Below are 22,091 nucleotides of genomic sequence, written 5' to 3'. Positions count from 1 at the left end.
TTGACTCATTCAGCTTCGTGTCTGGACCCAAAGGTCAAGAGGAAGAGACTGAACCTCAGTGGTAGAGCCTTGCATGCAAAAAAAGAGAAAAGGAAAGACCCTCTGTAGCAAATACTGGAAAGCCACTGCCAATCATAGTGAGCAATGTGGGGCTAGATGGATTAAGGGTCTGATCTGATATGGCAGCTTCCTCTGTGGGGGAAAAGTGCCATTTAAAGTCAAATGGGACTTACCTCAGAGCAAGCAAGCATAGGATTAGCTTGCCCATGATTAGGGCCAGGTCTGCTCTGCAGTGCAGTCCTGTGCATATTTACTCAAAAGTAAATCCTGCTGTATCCAACGGAGCTTACTCCTTAGTAAGTGCATTTAGAAATGCAGCCTCAGCCTGGTAACTCTCTGGTGTTTCAACCAACAACAACAACAATAATAATTTATTATTTGTATCCCACCCATCTGGCTGAGTTTCCCCAGCTACTCTGGGTGGCTTCCAACGAAGATTAAAAATACAGCAAACTGAAACTGACACGGGGACAAATAGAAGAAGACGCCTTCACCCCAGTATGGTTACCCTTTATCACATACACCGGGGTCGGCAAAGTTTTTGTGACTTGGGCCGGTTCATGGTCCCGCAGACGCCACAGTGGGCTGGAGTGTGTGTGTGCATACGCATACATGCGCAAATGCTATTTCTGATGCTCCTTCCAGCGTGGAGGAGGCGTGCGCAGCTTCCCATTGGCTGTAGGAGCTTCCTGCAGCCAATGGGAAGCTGGCCAGAATCGCGGAAGGCGGTCCCTGCTCTGCTCTGCGCCGGTTTAGTGCGGTGCACGGGAGCTGACTGAGTGGGCCACTTAAGCGACCCTGTGGGAAGCTGTGAGAGGGTGTTGGGACTTTGCCTATGTGCAGCTTCCCACGGAAACAATTAAGGAGTAGGCTGAAGGCCAGGAAGACTGAGCAGGGGGAGTTATTCTGCCTAGTGATATGGGACCTTGAATACAACTCTGTTGCATAAGGTCACCCATATAGGCCTGGTGACTCATGACTTTCCTGTGTTGGTTGGTCAGTGGTTGTTTGAGAGTTAGTTGGAGTTTGTTCAGAGAGAGAGTTAAGATCCGTGTCTGTATCTTGTATATAGTAACTTGTGAGTCTGCTGTAAGTAATAAACCTCTAAGTAACTAGTAGCAGCGTTCCTGCTTCATCCTGCCAGCTTGCAACCGACTGCTTCTGGACAGTCTGAGTATGCTTTGCAATATTCAACAAGCATCTGCGTAGGCTTAACAAAACTTTTAATCTATTGAATTTCTGCCTCACATTTGTAGCCCATAGTGCTGTCTTGTAGCAGCCTCCAAGTATAAAGCTATACAACTAAAAGTACACACCCACCCACCCACCAAACTAGATTCTGAGCAAGAAGCTACTGGATCCACATTCTGTAGATGATCAAAAAGATTCTGGACCTTCATTTGCCTCTAAACCCTAAAGGGAATTTTTTTTTAAAGGAAGTAGTGCCTAGAGACAATGGAACATTACTCTTTCACACGGTCCTGGTAGCACAACCGCAATATGCTGACTGCTGCAAAAGATGCCCTACATCTAAGAAAATGGCTCATTAAATTTTGGGATCTTGTTATAATGAACATCAATGGCGTATGCACATCCAACAAGGGAAAATTTAAAATCAACAATTTGGGTGAAAGTGGGATTATTTCAAAGTTGTCGTATTCAAAAGCTAAACAAGTTATTGCTAGAAGTACGCCTTTTCCCTTTGCTGTAACGAAGCTTAAATTGCAAAAAGAAAGGTAACCCCAATTAATCAAACATTGAAAGCAATTTAAAACAACCAGCCAAGATACAAATAATGGGTTGTATCCCATGCTAGTCCTACTCAGAGAAGACCCACTTAATACACACAACGAACTTAGGTTCTTTCATTTCAGTGGGTCTACTCAAATACAACTCAATACTCTTAGCTAAAATGATGCAATGACTTCAGTAAACTATGTTCATCTGTCTCTAACATATGGAATTACAGAGGGTTTTTTAGACCAGCAGAAGGTAATGCACCTCACATCTTCAGTGCATCAGATTCTTTCGTAGTAGCAATAAGGTATAAAACCATATAATAAAAAGCACCAGAAAATTTTCAGTTACATCCCTGAGCAACAATTTACTGGGCACGTGCTGTTCCACTGGAGCTTCATAGACTTATAGGATTCTTTTAGACCTGTAGACAACAATTCACTACCTTGTACCTTGGTTCCCAAACTGCTTGGTTTCCAAACAAATTGGCTCCTGAATGCCACAAACCCAGAAGTAAGCCTTCCGGTTTGTGAACGTTTTTTGGAAGCTGAATGTCCATTTTGGTTGTTGGCCTTGTTTCTGGGGCCAATCAGCCAATCAGAAGCCACACCTTGGTTTGCGAACGTTTTGGAAATCGAACGGACTTCCAGAACGGATTGAGTTCGAGAACCAAGGTACCACTGTATCGAGGTAGGATCTTTGCTTCCTAATGGGCACAAGAATGCCATTGTCCATGTTATCCACAGTAGGGTGTACCACGTGGTGAAAGCAGAGCTTTCTGTGGGAAAGACATGCCTCAGTGGCATATCACATGCTCCCAAAATTCAAGAATTTATTCAAGAAAATGGATTAACAGATGGCAATGGGCTCCATTTATAAGTTTCTGGGTAACCACTTTCAAGATAAAATGCAGCCATATGCTTCCCACCCCGTGCCATAAATCTGGTTCCTATTTCCATTTTCATTAGTTACTAGGGGCTGTCCCCTGCCCTCTTTGCTCACCGCCCCCTTATAACTCACCAACCCCCTCCCCCTTACAGCTAGCCCCCCTAAACCCACCACTTACAGCACCTCAAAACCCTCTCCTTATACTTCAGTAGCATCCAGTGAGGTGGTAAGGGTGGGGCTCTGTTGCTCTCCTGGCTTCCCAACACTACAGGGTGGGGGGCACTATTGTGTATTGAGAGGGGGAGAGGAGAGTTAAAAATGTAAGTCCCATTGCCTGTTAAAAGCCTTATGTTCCCTTTCATTTTCTTTGATGACATTTAACTGATGGCGTTGATGCTTTCTTGCTTTCAGGGACTGTTCAGAGTTCAGACTGAGTGATGGCCATAATGGCCCTGAAGATCCCTCAGGGTCAGGTAGGCCTCTGAAGAGCTCAGCACCTGGCTGGAAGATGCAGCTCTGCAGAGATCATCGGCTTGGCCTGAGTTCTGAATCATAGGCTGGGGAAATGCAGGCCCATTGTCTTCCACAGAGCCTGTAGAAGGGGCTACCCTTCCAATTGCTTCTGTTCCATCAGTATTGCTGCCAGACGGCTCCCAGACACATGAAAAGTCCATGGAATACTTTTCCGGAGATTTGTTGGGGTGAGCAATGGCCTCACTCCCTTCTTTGTTCTCATCCTCTTTCACTTCTGATGTCACGGGGAAGCTCTCTGATGATGGAAGAGTCCTTGGACAACCTCCAACCTTCTGGTTTGGGACCTTTGCTTCTTGCAGAAAAGACTCACTCTCCTGGTCTGCCATGATGCTGTAGGCAGGTGGCGGCGACCGGTTGTCCCAAGTTTCATGGAGCACTTTGTAGGAGTCAGGGTCACTGTCCTCACTGCCACTGATCTCTTGAGTAAGAGGGTCGTAGGTGAAATACACCTTGCAGGGCTCAATCTCGAGGGAATCATCGGTGTGGAAGAAAAAATAGCCCCGGTTGGTAAAGCAGCTGGATGAAGAATGTCCACTAGTCTCTGGTGCATCCGTATTAGTAGGGTGTTCCTTGGGAAGGAGAAGGCAAGGCTCTTGATTGCCTTTCTGCATCACCTCAAGCACAGAAACATCTGGAACTGCTGCGGCCAGGTAGAAGGAAGACATGGGCGCTGGCGAGGACAGCCACTTCTGTTGGTTTTAGTGAGGAAGCACAAAAAGAAAATAAAGGGTAATGTTCAAACAGCTGCAATGCCACCATCAAAGAAACAAGCAGAAGTTGGCGAGTGTTCCATTCACGTAGTTCAATAAATTGAACTCATACAGAATAGCTTCCCCTGATCTATAATCCAGGGCTGGGGAATTGGATCCAGTTGGCAGGACCCATTTTGACAGGTGAGCTGTCTCTTTTTGTATAACACCCTGAGTTCTAACTGATGCAGAGTGGTTTAAAAATATGTCAACAAATAAATAATAGCAACGACTGTGGCCATGCTACTTACAATAAGGGCTAAAACTGGAGGGGAAGAAATGTGTTTCAGTTTGCATTTTCACATGACTCTACCCAATTTGCACTTCCTTGAAACAACATGTGGGCTGAAAAGCAGCTCCCTCCTTCAACATTCACACTTCTCTGAATTTTGAGATGCAGTTCTCCATGCAAATAATGTGTACAAAAATACATTATATTATGGGAAATTGTACATAAACGTCAGTATATCAGGAGAAACGCACACTATTAGTATTTTTTTGCGATGACTATTTTTTCAATAGCACCGATGTGGCAAACTCAACATAAGACTGGAAAAATATGAAACTGAGGGAAAAAAATGAAATTGATGGATTAATCCCTACCACAGATATGCAATATTTGTGTGGATTATGACTTGTCTAAATTTACCAATAGCAACCTTCAGACAGACAAAAATCAGATTGAATAGAAATACTACAATAGGAGGGACTGAGAGTCTTAGCTGCGCCACACACAAAAACATGCAAAGTGAAATGTTGCAAGCTGCACTTAAGGTTGGATAAATGAGAAGCTTAAGATAAGCAAAAACTATCCATCCCGAATTATAGGCAGCAGTCTTGTCCTCCATCTCCTTACACCCTCAACCTTCAAGTCCACCTTACCTGGATATCTCCTCCATGGACAGCAGTGAGAGACGGGAAGAACTCAGCAGGGTCTGGCAAATGGATCTTCAGCACCTTCCTTAAGCTAAAGCAAACAGAGTTTAGGGTGAGAAGGGTGCAAAGGGAATATGTGTTTGGATAACAGTACAATTAAGACAGCTTTCTGGGTCATGTGGCCAGCATGACTAAACTCCTTCTGGCACAATGGGACACCGTGACAGAAACCAGAGTGCATGGAAATGCAGTTTACTTTCCTGCCACAGCGGTATCTATTTATCTACTTGCACTGGTGTGCTTTCAAACTGCTAGGTTGGCAGGAGCTCAGACAGAGCAATGGGAGCTCACCCCGTTGTGCGATTTCAAACCACCGACCTTCTGATCAGCAAGCCCAAGAGGCTCAGTGGTTTAGACTACAGCACCACCCGTGTCCTTATTATGAATGAAATCTAAGGACACACTATTCTCCCTCTTCCTCCTCCTCCTCAGCAACAACAACAACAGAAACAGAGGATTTGGATGACTGGGAATCATGTGAGATTTCTGACAGGTCTCAAAAATTCAGAGAAAACCTTGATGCCATTTTCCAGGCTGGTTCTGCCCATTCAGCAGAGTGCAGTGGTAGAAACATGAGGCAGTGGAGAAGACAGACTGTACTCCTTCAGACTGCAGGTGTGTGTGTGGGTATCATGTCTGAAGATTCCCCTTCAGAAGAAAACTCCTTGCATGAAGAAAACTAAAGCCATGGGGAGAAAGGTTCAAGACGAGTCCTTTCCTTGCTCAGCTAATTTTCTGCTTAGGAAGTGCTTACATCAAGGATCATTAAAAGTGGAATCTTCCAGCTGCAGTCAGAAGCTACAGCCCATTCTACCACCTCATTCCCAGCACATGCAGAAGTGACCATTATCACAGTTGAGCTGTTGGCTAAGGAAACATGGTTAGTGTCCCCGGATGGCAGAGTATGGAAGCAAGATCCCTGTTCCCTGTTACCGTTTTGATGCGGGTGATTTGCCCCTCAGGAAAATGGCGACGAAGAAGGGGAAGATAAAGATGAGACTCCCCAAAAGGGTGAGAAGAACTGTCAGGAGCAGACTTGGAGACGACGCATCCCCTACAAAGAGGAGAAATAAGCCATTCATGGAAGACAGTTGATTCCCATCTGAACCAAAGGAACAGGTGTATATCAATCGCCTCTTAAAATTATCCACCCTATTGGTGTGCAGAGATACAGAATTTCTCCAGGTGTGGGAGAAATTCACCAACTCAGGGTTGGTTCTTAGCAGTGCTTGTTTCCTAAGATTCTTTTTGCACGTGGTGCTGCAACTGTGTTGTTAGGCTAGCTTCGTTCCTACAACCTCCACAGTATCCCAAACTATTGTCATTCCAGGGAATTGTGAGGGAAGAAGGGAGGTGGAATGGTTGGCATTCACACACACACACATCCCTACAGTGGAGAATATTCAGAAAAAGTTCTGCAAAGTGGCATTATTTTCTCTAAGGGGTTAGAAAATAGAGAGTGCAATCTCAGAATTTTTCTCTAAAGAATTTTTTTCTGAATTTGAAATTTGACAGAATATTTGGACTATATGATATGTATTTGTATAATTTGGAATACTTAATGTGATTTGATTGTTAAAATGGAAATTTAATAAAAATTATTTAAAAAAGAAAAGAAAAACTGTTTTCTGGGAAATTTTGGCTCAGCCTTCATCCTCAGATGGAGTGCATGGATTTAGGGGTGTGCAACTCAATGCACCCCTACAAGTATTGGTCTCCATTCAACAAAAAAAGTGGAAGGGAATATTTATATATGGGTGGCTGAAGCACTTTTTGTAGTGCTGCCTTGAATAATTAATAGCAAATAATATTTGCACTTTTATTTTGTTGCTCTCCCCTTGCGAACACACACCTTGATAACCTCTAAACTGTCCCAGGATGGCTTCCACATTAAAAGCAGATATGTACAACAAGGGAAAAAAATGAGAAGGGCCTAAAAACGGTACCTATAGAATAGGAATGGGGGACCTGTGGCCTGCCAATGTTGCTGGACTACAACTCCCATCACCCCTGACTGCTACATCCTATTTTATGGGCAACCACAGAAGGTTTTTTTATATATATATACTTAATTTCAGCAAGGGGAGACTCAGGGGCCCCATGTAGACAACCTTGCCGTAGTAAGTATGCTCAGGCCTGCAACCTACAAGGATCAAAAAGGTTTGGAAATGCATACTTTGAAGGGGGGAAATGTAAAAAATTACACTTTTAAGCGTGAATCTTCATGCAAATTTTTTTTTAAAATGCAGTATCTCAAATTAATGTCTGAATGAGACTGAACAGACTTATGGGTGATCTCATGTGAAATTAACATCAGCTAAAAATAGCCCGATTTGCTCATTCCTAGAGTGGCAGGCTGTATGTGCAAAGGACTCTGATAATGCAAGATGTTTTTACACTGACAGCTACATTAGTCAAATTACAACGTTATAAATGTGTTATATCACAGAGGCACCAGATGGCGCTGCAGAACTGAAATCTCAACTCAATATTTTCCATTGTGAGAAGTTTAAAAAGTTTTTTTTTTTTCAGAGTGTTTTCATAGCGTTTTTTAAATAGCTGTGTAGATCTGGCCAGGGTGGAAAGTATATGCTTTTCTTGAAGATTTCCACCTCGTGCTCCAGTACATAGATACACCCCTGATTACATGCTCAGAGCCTGTTTGACACTAAGTCCACCCCACCCCCAAATTTATAAAGGCCTTGGGGTCCTTATCTGTCCCATTTTTCAAGTATCCTACAGGTTTTGTTCTGTGAGCCTTACCTTTATGGGTCGTCCATGTTACAGGCACGCTCCATTTGCTCCATGTGCTATTGTAAAGAGCCGTGATCTTTTTTACCTTCACACGAACAGAGGCCTCATACATTGTGTCAGGAGAAAGAGTCTCAAATTTCATCCACCTCTGATCCTGAATATTGGAGCCGATTATGTAAGCCTGCAAGATGGAGTCGAAGGTGGGGAATGATTTCAGACTGTGTGCACTCCTTGATTATACACAACATGTTTGTGCATTGCTGCCCTCTAGAAGAACGTAAGAAGAACGTAAGAAGAACCCATCTAGTCCAGCATTCTGTTCTCATCTGGCAGTGGATGTAGTTCCTGGGTAGTAGCCACTGATTGCTTTATCCTCCATGAACTTATCTAACCCTCCCTTAAAGTAATCTAAGTTGGTGGCCATCACTACTACTTCTTGGGACTGAATTCCGTAGTATAATTATGCACTCTGTAAATAAGTATTTTCTTGAGTAATTATGAATCTTCCAACAATCAGCTTCATTGGATGTTCCCAAATTCTAGTGTTATGAGAGGGCAGGAAAACTTTTCACAACCCCCCCTTTTTTTTGCACCAAGCAGAGTTTTTATACACCTCTACCATATCTCCTCTAGCTCACCTTTTCTCTAAATGAAGAAGTCCCAAAATGATGTATCCATTACTACTACTATTACATTAAATTTGTATAGCATCCATTGATCTCAGGGTGCACGGCACATTTAAAAGGGCATTCGATGTCAATCAGCCCAAAGCCTGGTTGAAGGGGAAAGTTTTCGCCTGGCACCTGAAAGTGTATAATGAAGGTGCGAAGCAAACCTCCCTGGAGAGAGCATTCCACAAATGGGGAGCCACTAGCAGAAAAGTCCCATTCTTGTGTTGCCACCCTCCAGACCTCTCAAAGAGGAGGTACTTGTAGAAGGACCTCAAATGATGATCTCAGGGTGGGTTCATATGGAGAGAGGTGTTCCTTGAGGTATTGTACTGGGATCTGCCCAACAATTCCTTAATCTCGATATGGACACACACTCAGTGATTATCCTGATCTGTTCCGTTAGGGTTGATCAACTGATTGAGTCATGAGAGCCTGACTTCTTTGACCTTCTACTTAACTTCTAATACAAAAGGTATGGGCAGCTAACCAATAAATATTTCACTTTCTCACAGGGGCACCAACTTGCCCCCCACATTGAGGGGGCCCAGCCATGTGACGTGTCACATGATGTTGCCCAGCATGTGCCAGGTGGGGCCAGGACACATGGAGGGCAATCTTTGCCTTTGCTCGTTCCAGCCCCCACCCAGCTCCTGAGCTCCCAGGTAGGGGCTGGGGAACACGGAGGGTGCCCGGCTGTGGCAGGAGATGTCAGCCCCCTCAAAATTGGGTGGTCGGTCAGTCCCCTACCCACCAATATTGAAGGGGCGGAAGGTATAATTGGTGCCCCTGCTTTCTCAAGAGAAGGTAGCATTTCTGCTGCACCTCTAAAATGTATCACTTTATTGTTTTGGATCTTGTATTAAAATGGCTTTCTGGGTCCAAGGAAAGGAAAGGAAAGTGGACTACAAAAAAATTGTTGTTGTTGTTTAGTCGTTTAGTCATTTAGTCTGACTCTTCGTGACCCCATGGACCAGAGCACGCCAGGCACTCCTGTCTTCCCAGGCACTCCTGTCTTCTACAAAAGAATAAACCAGATCAAATCTTTACCATCCATATAGATGTCTCTTCACACTCACCTTGCTAGGATCTATTTTTTTATATCGTATTTGGTACTCCACCTCATTTTCTAAATAATGTGAGAGAGCACAGAGCTTCCAAGTTAAATTGTAGGAAAGCTTCTCGTCATTTTCCATTTGGACGTTGCAAGGAGACTGCAGTCGAACTAAAGAGAACAAGAGAGGACCAGCAGGTAACATTAACAACAAAACTGCTGAGCTGGGAACACATTAACATTTGCTGTGGTTCCAGTGCTCTTCCACTGCTGACTTTTGAATCTGTCTACACATGAAGTTACCCGCAACACAGAGCTATCCTGATGCTTCTCGAGAAATGATGTTGTTTGGTGCCTTTTCTCTGAAACCAGCTTCAATCTGAAAGGAAAACTTGAGCCGCACCCGCTTGGCAATTAAGCTGACGTGTGTGCATTTGAGACAGGCATTGCACACGTGCAGATGACACCTTCATGATTGACAGTTCAGGGGGGCTGCAGGGGCAGGGAAATCCAACGGGTAATGTGCACCAGGTGAAGACTCTCTAGTGTATAGAACAGCATGCAAATCACAACACGAAATGCAGCATTTTAAGCCTCTACTGTGTGCCTTAGCCAAAGGTAGCGATGGATGAATCTTTCAATTTCAGTTCTTCTCAGTTTCTCCTTTTTCTAATCTTCAACTCAGCTCAAAACAGTTCCACGTCAATTTGCATTAGAAAAAAATCCTCCTCACAAAAATCTGCTAGCAATTAAGTGTGCATTTCTCCTACGATACAGTACGCATTGCCACATACAATTTTCCCTAATACATACATTTTTGCAGTTTCCCCTAATGCAATGCATTTTGTGTTATTTTCAAACACGCATGCAATTTAAGAAAAAATTGTATATCACCTAACTGTAAATGAAACCTTAAAGCAGTTTGCTAAGACTATAAAATATTCTCTTTTTAATGTGTTTTTATGCACCTTTCCTACTAATATACACAGTTTAATGCATTTCTAGGGGGTTGAGAACTGCATCTCAAAATGTGGAGAAGTACAAATTTCTAAGGTTTGCTACACAGAATCATAGAAACATAGAATTGTAGAGTTGGAAGGGACCTCTGGGTCAACTAGTCCAATCTCCTACAATGCATGACTCTCAACTAGATCATACATGACAGATGACCCTTCAACCTTTGCTTAAAGACCTCCAAGGAAGGAGAGTCCACCTCCTCCCATGCGAGTCCATTCTACTGTCCAACAGCTCATACCATCAGAAAGTTCTTCCTATGTTTATTTGGAATCACCTTTCTTGTAACTTGAAGCCACTGATTCAAGTCCTAGCTCCTGAAGAAATGAGAAAACAAGCTTGCTCCATCCTCCATGTGACACCCTGTAGATATTTTAAAATGGCTCCCCTCTCAGTCTCCTCTTTCCCAGACTAAACATACTCAGCATATGTTGTTAAGTTACAATATTCATAATACTCAGTCATTGGCTATCTTGGCTTGGGATGATGGAGGTTGGAGTCCACAGTTTCCCAATCCTTGTAGCACAGTCTGTTGTAGCAGTAAGCCTCAATCTCTCAGTGAAAACGGGCCTTGCTCCACTCTTCTCTGCATGACTGTCTCACAGATAGAAAATCACAGCCAGTGGTGGAGCAAGCCCAGGTGGGGCCAGCTGCCTGTGGGGAGGAGCGAACCAGGGCAGGGCACTCCGCAGGGTCTCCAAGGGGCCTCCTCCCACTCAGCTGCCCTACAGCTGAGGGGCAGGTGGCGGGCGGACCATTTGGGCAGCGGGGAGCCTGCGCTCGCCCAAGCCACCACATCTCTCCCAGGAGAGACGTGTGGCTAAGGCGTGCTACAGGTCCCACGGTGAGTGCCACCCGGCATTTTGCCATGCCCCTCAGTGGTGACACCCAGAGAGAACTGCCCCTACTGCACCCCCTTCCCCCGCCCCTGATCACAGCTACAATGCCTGCAGTGAGACAAACCACATTGTCCTCCCATCTAACTTACACCTGTCACTCACTACTGGAGGAACAATAAATGGAACATCTTTGCAGGTAAAGGTAAAGGTAAAGGTACCCCTGCCCGTACGGGCCAGTCGTGTCCGACTCTAGGGTTGTGCGCCCATCTCACTTAAGAGGCTGGGGGCCAGCGCTGTCCGCAGACACTTCCGGGTCACGTGGCCAGCGTGACAAAGCTGCATCTGGCGAGCCAGAGCCGCACACGGAAACGCCGTTTACCTTCCCGCTAGTAAGCGGTCCCTATTTATCTACTTGCACCCGGGGGTGCTTTCGAACTGCTAGGTTGGCAGGCGCTGGGACTGAGCAATGGGAGCGCACCCCGCTGCGGGGATTCGAACCGCCAACCTGACGATCAGCAAGTCCTAGGCGCTGAGGTTTTACCCACAGCGCCACCCGTGTCCCCTCTTTGCAGGTAGGGGAACTGAAATAACCAAGTGTTTGTTGCTGTACAGTCAGGAACCAATGCCCCACTCCCTCTGTTTCTGTTGGGGGTGGGTCCCTTTGCAGGAGTCACAGCTGTAACAGTTATAGGGGAAGGGGGTGGTAGAGAGAGAGACGTTTACCATTTACATTGCTCTCCCTTTTGACTTAATGCTTATTTATGAAAATAATTTATAGACCACATTTTTATTTTCTAAAAACACAGCAGGGTGGTGGACAGCAGATAGAATTACAATGAGATCAAGAAAAACACCAATAAAATGTGTAGAGTTAAACATAAGAAAAGTCCTGCTGAATCAGGCCACTAGTCCATCTAGTCCTGCATCCTATTTTTACAGTGGCCAACCAGATGCCTGTGGGAAGCCCAAAAGCAGAACCTGAGCAGAAGAGCACCCTCCCCTCCTGTGGCTTCCAGCAGCTGGTATTCAGAGGCATTACGTCCACTGACAGTGGGCATAGAACATAGCCACCAGGGCAAATAACTACATATTCTTTGGCAAAAGAGCCCTGCCCACCTAGGAAATGAAAGAGCTGAACGCTTGTTGTTGCATGTCTAGGGGCCAGTGGAGTCCATCTTAAAGGAGTCACAGCCATAACAGGAGTAAGTTTATTGGGTTTGTTGTGGCTGATAATCAGAAGTTCCTCCACCCTGGCCATAGTATCTTGTCTGTCTCATTTACTGTCAGTTTGACGCCCAAGAACAGGAGATCTGATGGCAGGATAAGATACTACATGAAATGACAAGAGGCTCAGCCCTACTCTTATCTTTGGCCCATTCTAAGTTATATGGACTTGGTACACACACATTGTCCTTTCCTGACCTTGATGACTGCTAATGTCAAGTTAGTTACAAATAAAGCATCTCTTTTTTGCAACCTTATTTTGGTGCTACTTGGAAGGTGGTGGACTCTTGTTCATTGGAGGCTTTTAAACAGAGGAGGGGTGGCCATCTGCCATGGGTTCTTTAGTTGTGATTCCTGCATTGCAGGAGGTTGGATGAGATGGTCTTCTGGGTCCTTTCCAACTCTAAAATTCTATGATGCTAATGATTCATCGATCATTAGGGTTTAGGTGCATGGGGCTGTTGCTTGCCACGTGTCTTTCTCCTTATGAAGGTACACAAACAGCAACTGCATTCACACAATCAAATCCTGATTTAATAATACAGGAACACAGAGAGCAGCCTTATTCTGAGACAGACCATTGGTCCACTTATTTCAGTATTTTCCACACTGATTGGCAGTGGTTTGGCTTTCAGGCAAGTGTCTCTCCCAGTTCTATTTGGAGATGTGACCTTCTGCATCCAAGGTCTATGCTGTACCAATGGGTTACAGCCCTTCTACAGGGATCTGCACAACTAACTTGCACCCACACATAGTCCAGTTGCTGCCACTTTACTCCTTCCACCACCCAAGTAATGAAACAAACCCAGAACCTGCAGTAAAACAATGGCTTCTTGTTATGTGCAAATTGGAGAAGTACGGCTATTGGCTTCTAAACAAGCCAGAGTTTGGAAATCAACTTATATACCCTGGTACAAAGCTGGTTTCTAGATCTGGATTGTTTGGAAGCCATTAACCATAGTTCCCAGTTTTCATGTAATCATGGTTTCCGGTCTGTGCAAAGGAGGAACGAAGCTGGAGCAAAGGGGCTGGGAGTAGATGCATAGAGCTCAATCCCCAGATTTGATCATGGGAACCAAGGCAGGGCACAGCCTTGGTTGTGTGTGTGAATATATATTTGGGGTTGGGTTTCTAGGACAGTTTGGGATTATAGCTGCCCAGTGGGTGCCTGTGCGTTACATTGGATTGTGAAGCATCACAATGACTTCCATCCAGGCAAGATTATTTGCCCTGAGATGAACTTATCTCCTATTATCCACAGCTGAACACCAAACGGGCTGTGTAGAAGCTGTCAAATGGGAGCTCAGGTGCAGTGAATAGGTAAAGGCATGATATCAGAATAGTCAACATGGTACCCTCTAGATGTTGATGGACTCAAACTCCTGTCCATCTGAGCTAGTATGGGATGAGGAGAGCTGTAGTCCTGCAACATCTGGAAGGAACCTTGTTGTATGGTCCGAAAAGATAGCACAGTGCATCAAGAAATGTAGGTACTTTAAACTCACGGTTCTGAAAAGGACACATCCTTTGATTCTGCATCCATGTCCGGTTCTGCCCAGTACGGCAATACACTTCCACAAGAATAGCGTGTGTAATAGTCATGTCAAATTTCTGAAGACAAATAAAAGCATTATTGTGATCATGATCAGTTATACTATCATTAGGGATGTTGGAATTAATAGTTGGAAAAGCTGGTATCTATAATTTGAACCCATCAGCTGGTGAGTCAAAAATACCTGACAGCTGTGCCACACCTGCTCACCCCACCACCCAGCTTCACAAATTATAACTGGAAGTGGCAATGGGTGAACGTGTCAGTTTTGGTTTCTCTCTCTCTCTGTTTCTCACTTTCCTAGTTCAGTTCTCCACATTTCTATATCACTTTCCTCCCCACCCCCAAAAAAGCCTTCATGAAAATTAATCAGCACTTTAGTGTGAATTTATCCTAATACACACATTTTTATACATAATTTTGCCGAACATGCACATTTTTACAAAGCAGTTTCCTATAATATACAGGTAATGCTATTTTCATGAATACATGTATAGAATCAAAGAATTTTAGAGCTGGAAGGGACCCTCAGGATCATCTAGTCCAACCCCCTGCAATGCAGAAATATGCATCTGTCCTATATGGGGATCGAACCTGCAACTGTGGTATTACCAGCACCAGGTGAGCTATCCCATTTCAGTTTGTGCAGTTTGTGCATTATTTTGGAAAGTGCAAATTAGGTTCATCTTTAAAAGTGAAGTTAATCATCATCATCATCATTCAATGGTGAGTTGCTTTAAACACTTTGTACTCTTTAGTAATTTTATGGATTGTGATTGTAAGGCCCCTTAAGGACCACTCTCATTGCAGAAAGGCAGCATATGAATGTAACAGATAAATAAAAAATAAAACACATATCCCTGGGCTATTAGATTAGTTTTCAGGCTGCAGTATAGATCTATCCATAGAAGAATGGTGTGAGGCAGCTGTGAGGAATCTTTGGCACTCCTGATGTTGCTAAACTGCAACTCCCATCAGCCTCACCAAGCAAGGCTAATGGCCAGGGATGATGGGTTTTGCAGTTCGGAAACATCTGGAGAGCCAGAGGTTCCCTGCACCTGATGTAGGAGGAATATCAGAGGAATGCTGCCCCCTTTTCCTCTCCCTTCCAATGAAGAAGGAGATAACCAAAACAACATGGAGAGAGGAGTAATGGTGGTATAACCTCTGGTTCCCTACATCCCAACAGTAAATAATTTTGAGTTATTCTCTGCTGCTGGGGCAGAAATTTCAACTTTATGGCACAGATGCTCACAAAGGGAAAACAGACTAAAATTGTAGCAGAATCTAGGGCAGGCATAGGCAAACCCGGCCCTCCAGATGTTTTGGGACTACAACTCCCACCATCCCTGACCACTGGTCCTGTTAGCTAGGGATGATGGGAGTTGTAGTCCAAAAACATCTGGAGGGCCAAGTTTGCCTATTCCTGATCTACGGCATGGGTAGGCAAACTAAGGCCCGGGGGGGGGGGCGGATCTGGCCCAATCGCCCAGCGTGTTTTTACATGAGTAGAATGTGTCCTTTTATTTAAAATGCATCTCTGGGTTATTTGTGGGGCATAGGAATTCGTTCATTTTTTTCTCTCTTCAAAATATAGTCCGCCCCCCCCCAAGGTCTGAGGGACAGTGGACAGGCCCCCTGCTGGAAAAGTTTGTTGATCCCTGATCCAGGGGCACTTGAAATTCTATATTATTGCAGCAAATGTATTTTCAAACAATTATAATGAGAGCAACAAACAGCTTCTCCTCGTTAGCTAGCATTTTCTTATTAGATTACCCACCAAAACGTTCAGCTCACAGCTCCTGTTGGCTATACCTTGCAGTTGACATGTCTCCGGTCCTTTGTACCTGTCAGACCTGTAAGAAACAATTCCTGTGAGGTGCTCTGCTCCTCAAGCTTCACGTTTGGCAGCTGCTTCACACATTCTAGTTATATCCCACTTGGACTACTGCAATGTGCTCTACATGGGGCTACCTTTGAAGGTGACCCAGAAACTGCAATTAATCCAGAATGTGGCAGCTAGACTGGTGACTGGGAGTGGCCACTGGGACCACATAACACTGGTCCTGAGAGATCTGCATTTGCTTCTAGTACATTTCCAAGCACAATTCAAAGTGTTGCTGCTGACCTTTAAAGCCCTAAACGGCCTCAGTCCTATATACCTGAAGGAGTGTCTCCACCCCCATTGTTCAGCCCGGACACTGAGATCCAGCGCCAAGCGCCTTCTGGCAATTCCCTCATTGCGAGAAGCGAGGTTACAGGGAACCAGACAGAGGGCCTTCTTGGTAGTGGTGCCCACCCTGTGGAACGCCCTCCCTTCAGATGTGAAGGAAATAAGCAGCTATCCTATCTACAAAAGACATCTGAAGGCAGCCCTGTTTAGGGAAGTTTTAAATATTTAATGCTGTATTGTTTTTAACACTTGATTGGGAGCTGAGTGGGGAAACTCAGGCAGATGGGCGGGGTATAAATAATTTTATTATCATTATCATTATCATTATCATTATCATTATTAATATTGTAATGCAGGGCATTGTGCATTACAGTAGCCCAATCGCGAGGTTAACCAAGACATGAATCATAGCAACCAAGCCATTCCTGCTATGGCTTGCTCACATATGCAAGCCTTGACATGCTCTTGTTGTCAGGCAATAAACCATTATGTGTGATGAACCAAGTCAAATGCTAAATGAATTCTTAGAGGTTAGGGAGGAGCTGCTATCTCCCAATATGCTTTTCCAGATTCCAGCTGTCTTTAAAAGTACTAAAAGCACAGAGCAAATGATAAGGGATATTCAAAACAAGCTGGAACATTTCCTCAAACAGGTGGAGTAGCACAGAATACTGCAATAACTTTCAGAGGCAAACATACTGTAAATATTCTTTGCAATAACAGTCTTCTTTGGCTCTATCTGCACCACACATTTAAAGCAGTATCATATTAGTTTGAACAGTCATAGCTTTCCCCAAAGAATCCTGGGAACTGTAGTTTGTTAAGGGTGCTGAGAATTGGTAGGATTCCCCTCACAGAACTAAAATCCCCAGAGTTCCCTGGGAAGAGGGATCGATTGTTAAGCCACTGGAGCTCTGTAAGAGGAATAAAAAAAGGTAAAGGACCCCTGACCGGTGGCGTAGGAAGGGGGGGCAGAGTGGGTGGGCCACCCTGGGTGCCACTGTGGGTGACAAGATGGCCCCTGCCTCCCCCCAGCTGTAGAGCGGCCGAGGGCACCCACAGTCCGTATGGGCTGCCGCTCTCGCTCACCATCGCTCTTGCTCGCATCACCGCTCTCGCTCACCGTACAGGCATCCTTATGGGCTGCTGCTTTCGCATGGTGACTGTACGGGCTGCTGCAAGCGAGTGGCAGCCCATACGGACTGTGCATGTGCGGCATCCTGTACAGTCACCGCACATGCGCAGTCCGCACGGGATGCCGCACATGCTCAGTCTGTACGGGCTGCGCTGCCCCGGGTGCTGGAGAGGGTTCCTCCGCCACTGCCCCTGACAGTTAAGTCCAATTGCAGATGACTATGGGGTTGAGGCACTCATCTTGCTTTACAGGCTGAGGGAGCCGGTGTTTGTCCACAGACAGTTTTTCTAGGTCATGAGGCCAGCATGACTAAGCCGCTTCTGCCGAACCAGAGCAGCACACGGAAATGCCCTTTAGCTTCCTGCTGGAGCAGTACCTATTTATCTACTTGCACTTTTGGGCATGCTTTCGAACTGTTAAGTAGGCAGGAGCTGGGACAGAGCAACGGGAGCTCACCCCGTCACAGGGATTTGAATCGCCAACCTTCTGATCGGCAAGCCCAAGAGGCTTAGTGGTTTAGACTACAGCGCCACCTGCGTCCCTGTAAGAGGAATAGGAAAAGGAGTCTCCTAACAACTCTCAGCACCCTTTACAAATCACAGAACCCAAAATTCCTTGGGGGAAGTAATTGAAGTTTAGAGTGCTACGATACTGTTTTAAATGCATAATGCAGATGGGGCATGAGCTAAAAGGCAGCATATGAGCCTTAAAAACAAAGACCGAAGAGAGGACAATAGTCCTGATAGACCAACAAGGCTGTTCTTTATCATTCATAAATATATTTCACTCATTACTCACGTTGACTCAAGTCGAACCTCGAGCTGACATTGTGCTTCAGTGATATTTTTCATCGGGGTCCAAGTGCAAGAGAGAATCTCCACTGAGTCATAAAAGCAACTGAGACTCGAGGAATCTGTTAATGAAAAGGTGAGGCTAAATAGCACGGAGTTTCATTTGATGCTCTGTGAAAAATACTAAGATAGGTTATTCTGTTTGGGGAGTATAAGAATGGTTTCACACAAGCTCAGAGAATTACTTTCATTTTGGGGCATCCCATTTGCCTTTGGCTGACCTTTGTGGCCCACCTGGACCTTGAATACAGGCAAGGGCACCATCTTTTCCAACCAGAATTCCCTTGTCTTTGCCCACTGAAAACTGTTTTTAACATTGTTATGAGGTGGGTTTTTCCCCCCGGTGTGGGGGGCAGGAGGAAGTAGGCTGTATGTAGAGGCCCTCCTAACCCCTGGTGTTAAAATATAGCCAGGCTAGCTTCCTGTTGGGGTTATAGCCCGGGTTATGGGCCATTCAGGGAAACAAAGGAAAGGAGTTCTGTATGAGATGGCAAATGGGTGGGGTCCCTCCTTCAACTCAGAGATAGTTAGAAAGATGAAGCCAGAGTCTGGAATTGAGTGGCAGTGATGTGAGCCAGAAGCAGAGCAGCAAGCCTGAGCAACATTTGATTTCTGTTTGAATCCAAGGCTGCAGCTATGGGAGAAACAAGACTCTCTGGTGGTGCTGAGCAGCGTAGCTAGCCACTCGGGTGCCTGGTTCAGGGGCATGTCCTGCAGCTGGGGGCCGGGCGATCTGCCCATGGGGGTGGGGTGAGCCTCTCCAATGCTTGGAGCCTCTCTGCCGGCTCCCCCTCAGCTGTAGGGCGACTGAGGGAGAGGCAGTAGGCAGACGTAAGTCCCATGCTGCCGTTTCAGGCAGTGTGGAACCTGCAGGTGCCTAAGCCCACCACATCACTCCTAAAAACATTTGTGAGTCCCCCCTTTTAAAACTCATTTTGTCACCCCCCCTCAGTGTTGACACCTGGGGTGGTCCACACCCCCTGCACCCCCTTCCTCTGCCACTGGGGGTGCTAATGCTGTGAGACCCTTCCATCATAGGCTCAGGTTGTATATTTGTGCAAATAAACCGTATATCATAAAGACCCCACAGTCTCCACTATGCCTCAATCCAAGAAGAAACACAAACTCTGGGTGAGCACACTGCTCAGAGATTGGGGTGGTGTGCAACAATATGCTTCTCAAAAGGGCTTGTTAGAGACATGTACAACAATTTCATCTATTTATGATATGGTGCTACATGCACCCCAATCTCTAAGCAGTAATGGAAGTCGGGGTCTCTGTGCAAATCTTGGATATGGTTTCCTTGGGAGCCTGTGGCTTCTTCATGGTATATGTATATGTATGTATTTACACATCCATACAAACTGAGCATAAGGTTCAGAGTATTAACACTTCAGCAGCTCTCGGTCCCCCATTAGGGTTCTGGTGGTCACCAAAGCTACTGCTTTGGATTTTCACAGAGAGCATATCAGGCTTCTATGTATTCCCAACTCCAGCTGCAAGAGGAGACTGGCTTTTATTCATATACACACAGCCAAGAGAGTCACACTATAGCACAAGAGGGACCTTCCAGATGTGGTAACCCTAGGGAAGTGTTGAACAAAAATGAATAAATTGGAATGATGTGTAGACAGTTCTGCATAATGCCACCACTAATGCAAGATTATTGTGTCAATGACATTTTGCAACATACATCTGCAAAACCCCACACAAGCCTGGAGGGGCTGTATATGAGGGCACATTATACTCAGACAGTAACCTTCCTCCAATTACTTAGGGTGTTCACAGGACTTGCTTTCAAAATAATTCCATTCATGTATCTTGCAAGGGAGATAATATATGCATGCCACAACAGAAGCCCAAATGTTACTTTGGCTCCAATTATATTATATGGTGATACAACTCACAGTTTATTATTCTGCCCGTTATATGCTGACCCATGAGAAAAATGGTTAGCATTCATCTTTCTACAGTGGGTGGATCAAACATCTAACAAGATTGTGACAGGGTGATTATTAGATAAACCAGTTTTATAGAACTTATTATATGGTGCTGTCATTTGTCACAGGTGCCAAGAAATCACATGCACATTTTAAAAAAATGCATTTTATTAATGGCTTTTATGGAGTTTAGTTACATGAGCAGTGAATATAGTAGATATGGATTTTATCAATGACGTATTTTTGAATGCTATTGATGTACACCATATATTGTCAGTTGTTAATTCTGCAGAATGAATTAAGTGATGTTTGCAAAGGCCTTTGGCTATATGCGATGAATTTTATTACTATGGTGGGGTGTTTGGGGCTTTTCCACCTTCAAGGAAACCCTTCCCACATTAACTGGACTGCTGAAGAACTCCTGCTGTGGAACTTCAGTGCATGGCAGAGAATTTCGGGGCCTGCTTTCTGGCACATTTGGGGAAACCTAAAGAAACCACTCTTTGCATATTCTGATACAAATCAGTCTGATCCTCACTTCCCTGGCCAGCGTGTGGATTAGAATAAAGCTATCCAGCTCACTTTTCTGAAGGCTGCAACTCAGTTTTCAGTTCAAAAAGGGATATCAAAATAGGTTTTGAAATGTATATTTTGAGAGAAAATACATGTTCTATAGCTAGTTAAATTAAAAAAAATGTTGTGCTTTGTTTTTAAACATTTGTAGCTTAATGTGAAATGGATTTATGGGGGAACACAGTAGAAGCTGTTGTAGTGAGGCAGAGCCATTCTTCCAACATCAGTGTCACTGCTGCTTACCTGGAGAAGGCCCAGATGGGGCAGGCTGCCAACATGGTGCAGACATATCAGTGAATGCCATCAAGATTGACAGAATGTAGAGCAGTGCTGGAGGGCTGGTCTTCATGACTGCAAAGTGAAACACTGATGGAGAAAAAGTGGCAATCAAGATGGAGTCTCAACAGCAAACACACATATTCCCAGTGCTATTTTTCTAGAACTCACCATGAACACATCCCTCATTCTCTTAGAGTGGCAATGGCACCCACGTGAGAGGTGCCGAAACTGAGTTCTGGCGAGTTCTGACTGAGAAAAAGCCCTGCATGTTTATTTGCTAGGGACCAGTCCTGCCATTAGACAGCATGAGGCAATTGCCTCAGGTGGCAGGTGCTAGGGGGCCACAGCCCTCCTGGCTATTCCTCCTTAATCCCCTGTCCATTCCCCTCTGTTGAAGATCAGAGCTGGGACTCTACTCAGCCTTTTCAGCTCTGCTGGCTGTTCCACTGTCGGTGTAGAAGTAAGATTTATCTGCCAGTCCAGTTCCCTGGACTGGCAGTCAGTCTGCTCTTTGCCTCAGGCAACAAAATGTCTTGGTGCAGCTCTATTCTCTGTGGAAGGGACTTGACACACACACACACACACACACACACACACACACACACACACACATGTTAAACAGATGTGAAACAGCAAAATACTATGGCCCATACTTTCCTTGGGTTTTCCCTTGACCCCAGTTTATCAGAAGATGACATTACTTCACCAATTAGGCCGATGTTCATTTATCTCCTTTCCTGGTTGCATTTCTCAGTAATTACAGACGAATCAGCAGTGACGACATTTAAACTTGCAGTGGAAGATTTCACAATCAAAGGCTGACTCAGAATGACTGGTTCAACACTGCTAAGAGCTGTATTCTCTGTATTCTCACAGGGAGGAAGTCATGTCTGTGTCCCTTTTGGACTTAGGTCCAGGACTCCAGCGTATTTCTTTCATTCACAAACACCGATCTGTTGACATAATATCCAGCCAGGCAATCCTTTCTTAAAGCATCTCTTACCATTTGTTTCCAGGGCAACAAATCACCTACACTTGGCCATCTCCTTAGTTACTCAAAAGCCCATCATTCCAACAAAATGGAATCTACAAGGCTAACCTTGTTGAATTGGTTTGACCTCCTTAACCATC

At 44.9% G+C, this 22,091-nt stretch overlaps 1 protein-coding gene across 1 annotated transcript; it reads right to left on the bottom strand.

Annotated features, from left to right (window-relative positions):
- Positions 1-1,393: 1,393 nt before the first annotated feature.
- On the bottom strand, positions 1,394-21,037 carry IL2RB (interleukin 2 receptor subunit beta). Its single transcript, XM_053406429.1, has 9 exons — positions 20,925-21,037; positions 18,116-18,230; positions 15,790-15,865; positions 13,963-14,068; positions 9,406-9,551; positions 7,668-7,839; positions 5,838-5,958; positions 4,851-4,935; positions 1,394-3,908 (listed from the first exon to the last, which is right to left on the bottom strand). Exons 1-9 carry the CDS (start codon positions 21,028-21,030, stop codon positions 3,111-3,113), a joined length of 1,725 nt encoding a protein of 574 aa, XP_053262404.1. The 5' UTR covers positions 21,031-21,037; the 3' UTR covers positions 1,394-3,110.
- Positions 21,038-22,091: the final 1,054 nt, after the last annotated feature.

The sequence above is a fragment of the Podarcis raffonei genome, chromosome 10, assembly GCF_027172205.1.
Source record: "Podarcis raffonei isolate rPodRaf1 chromosome 10, rPodRaf1.pri, whole genome shotgun sequence".
NCBI lineage: Eukaryota > Metazoa > Chordata > Lepidosauria > Squamata > Lacertidae > Podarcis > Podarcis raffonei.
This window is presented reverse-complemented; position numbering and strand designations above follow the sequence as displayed.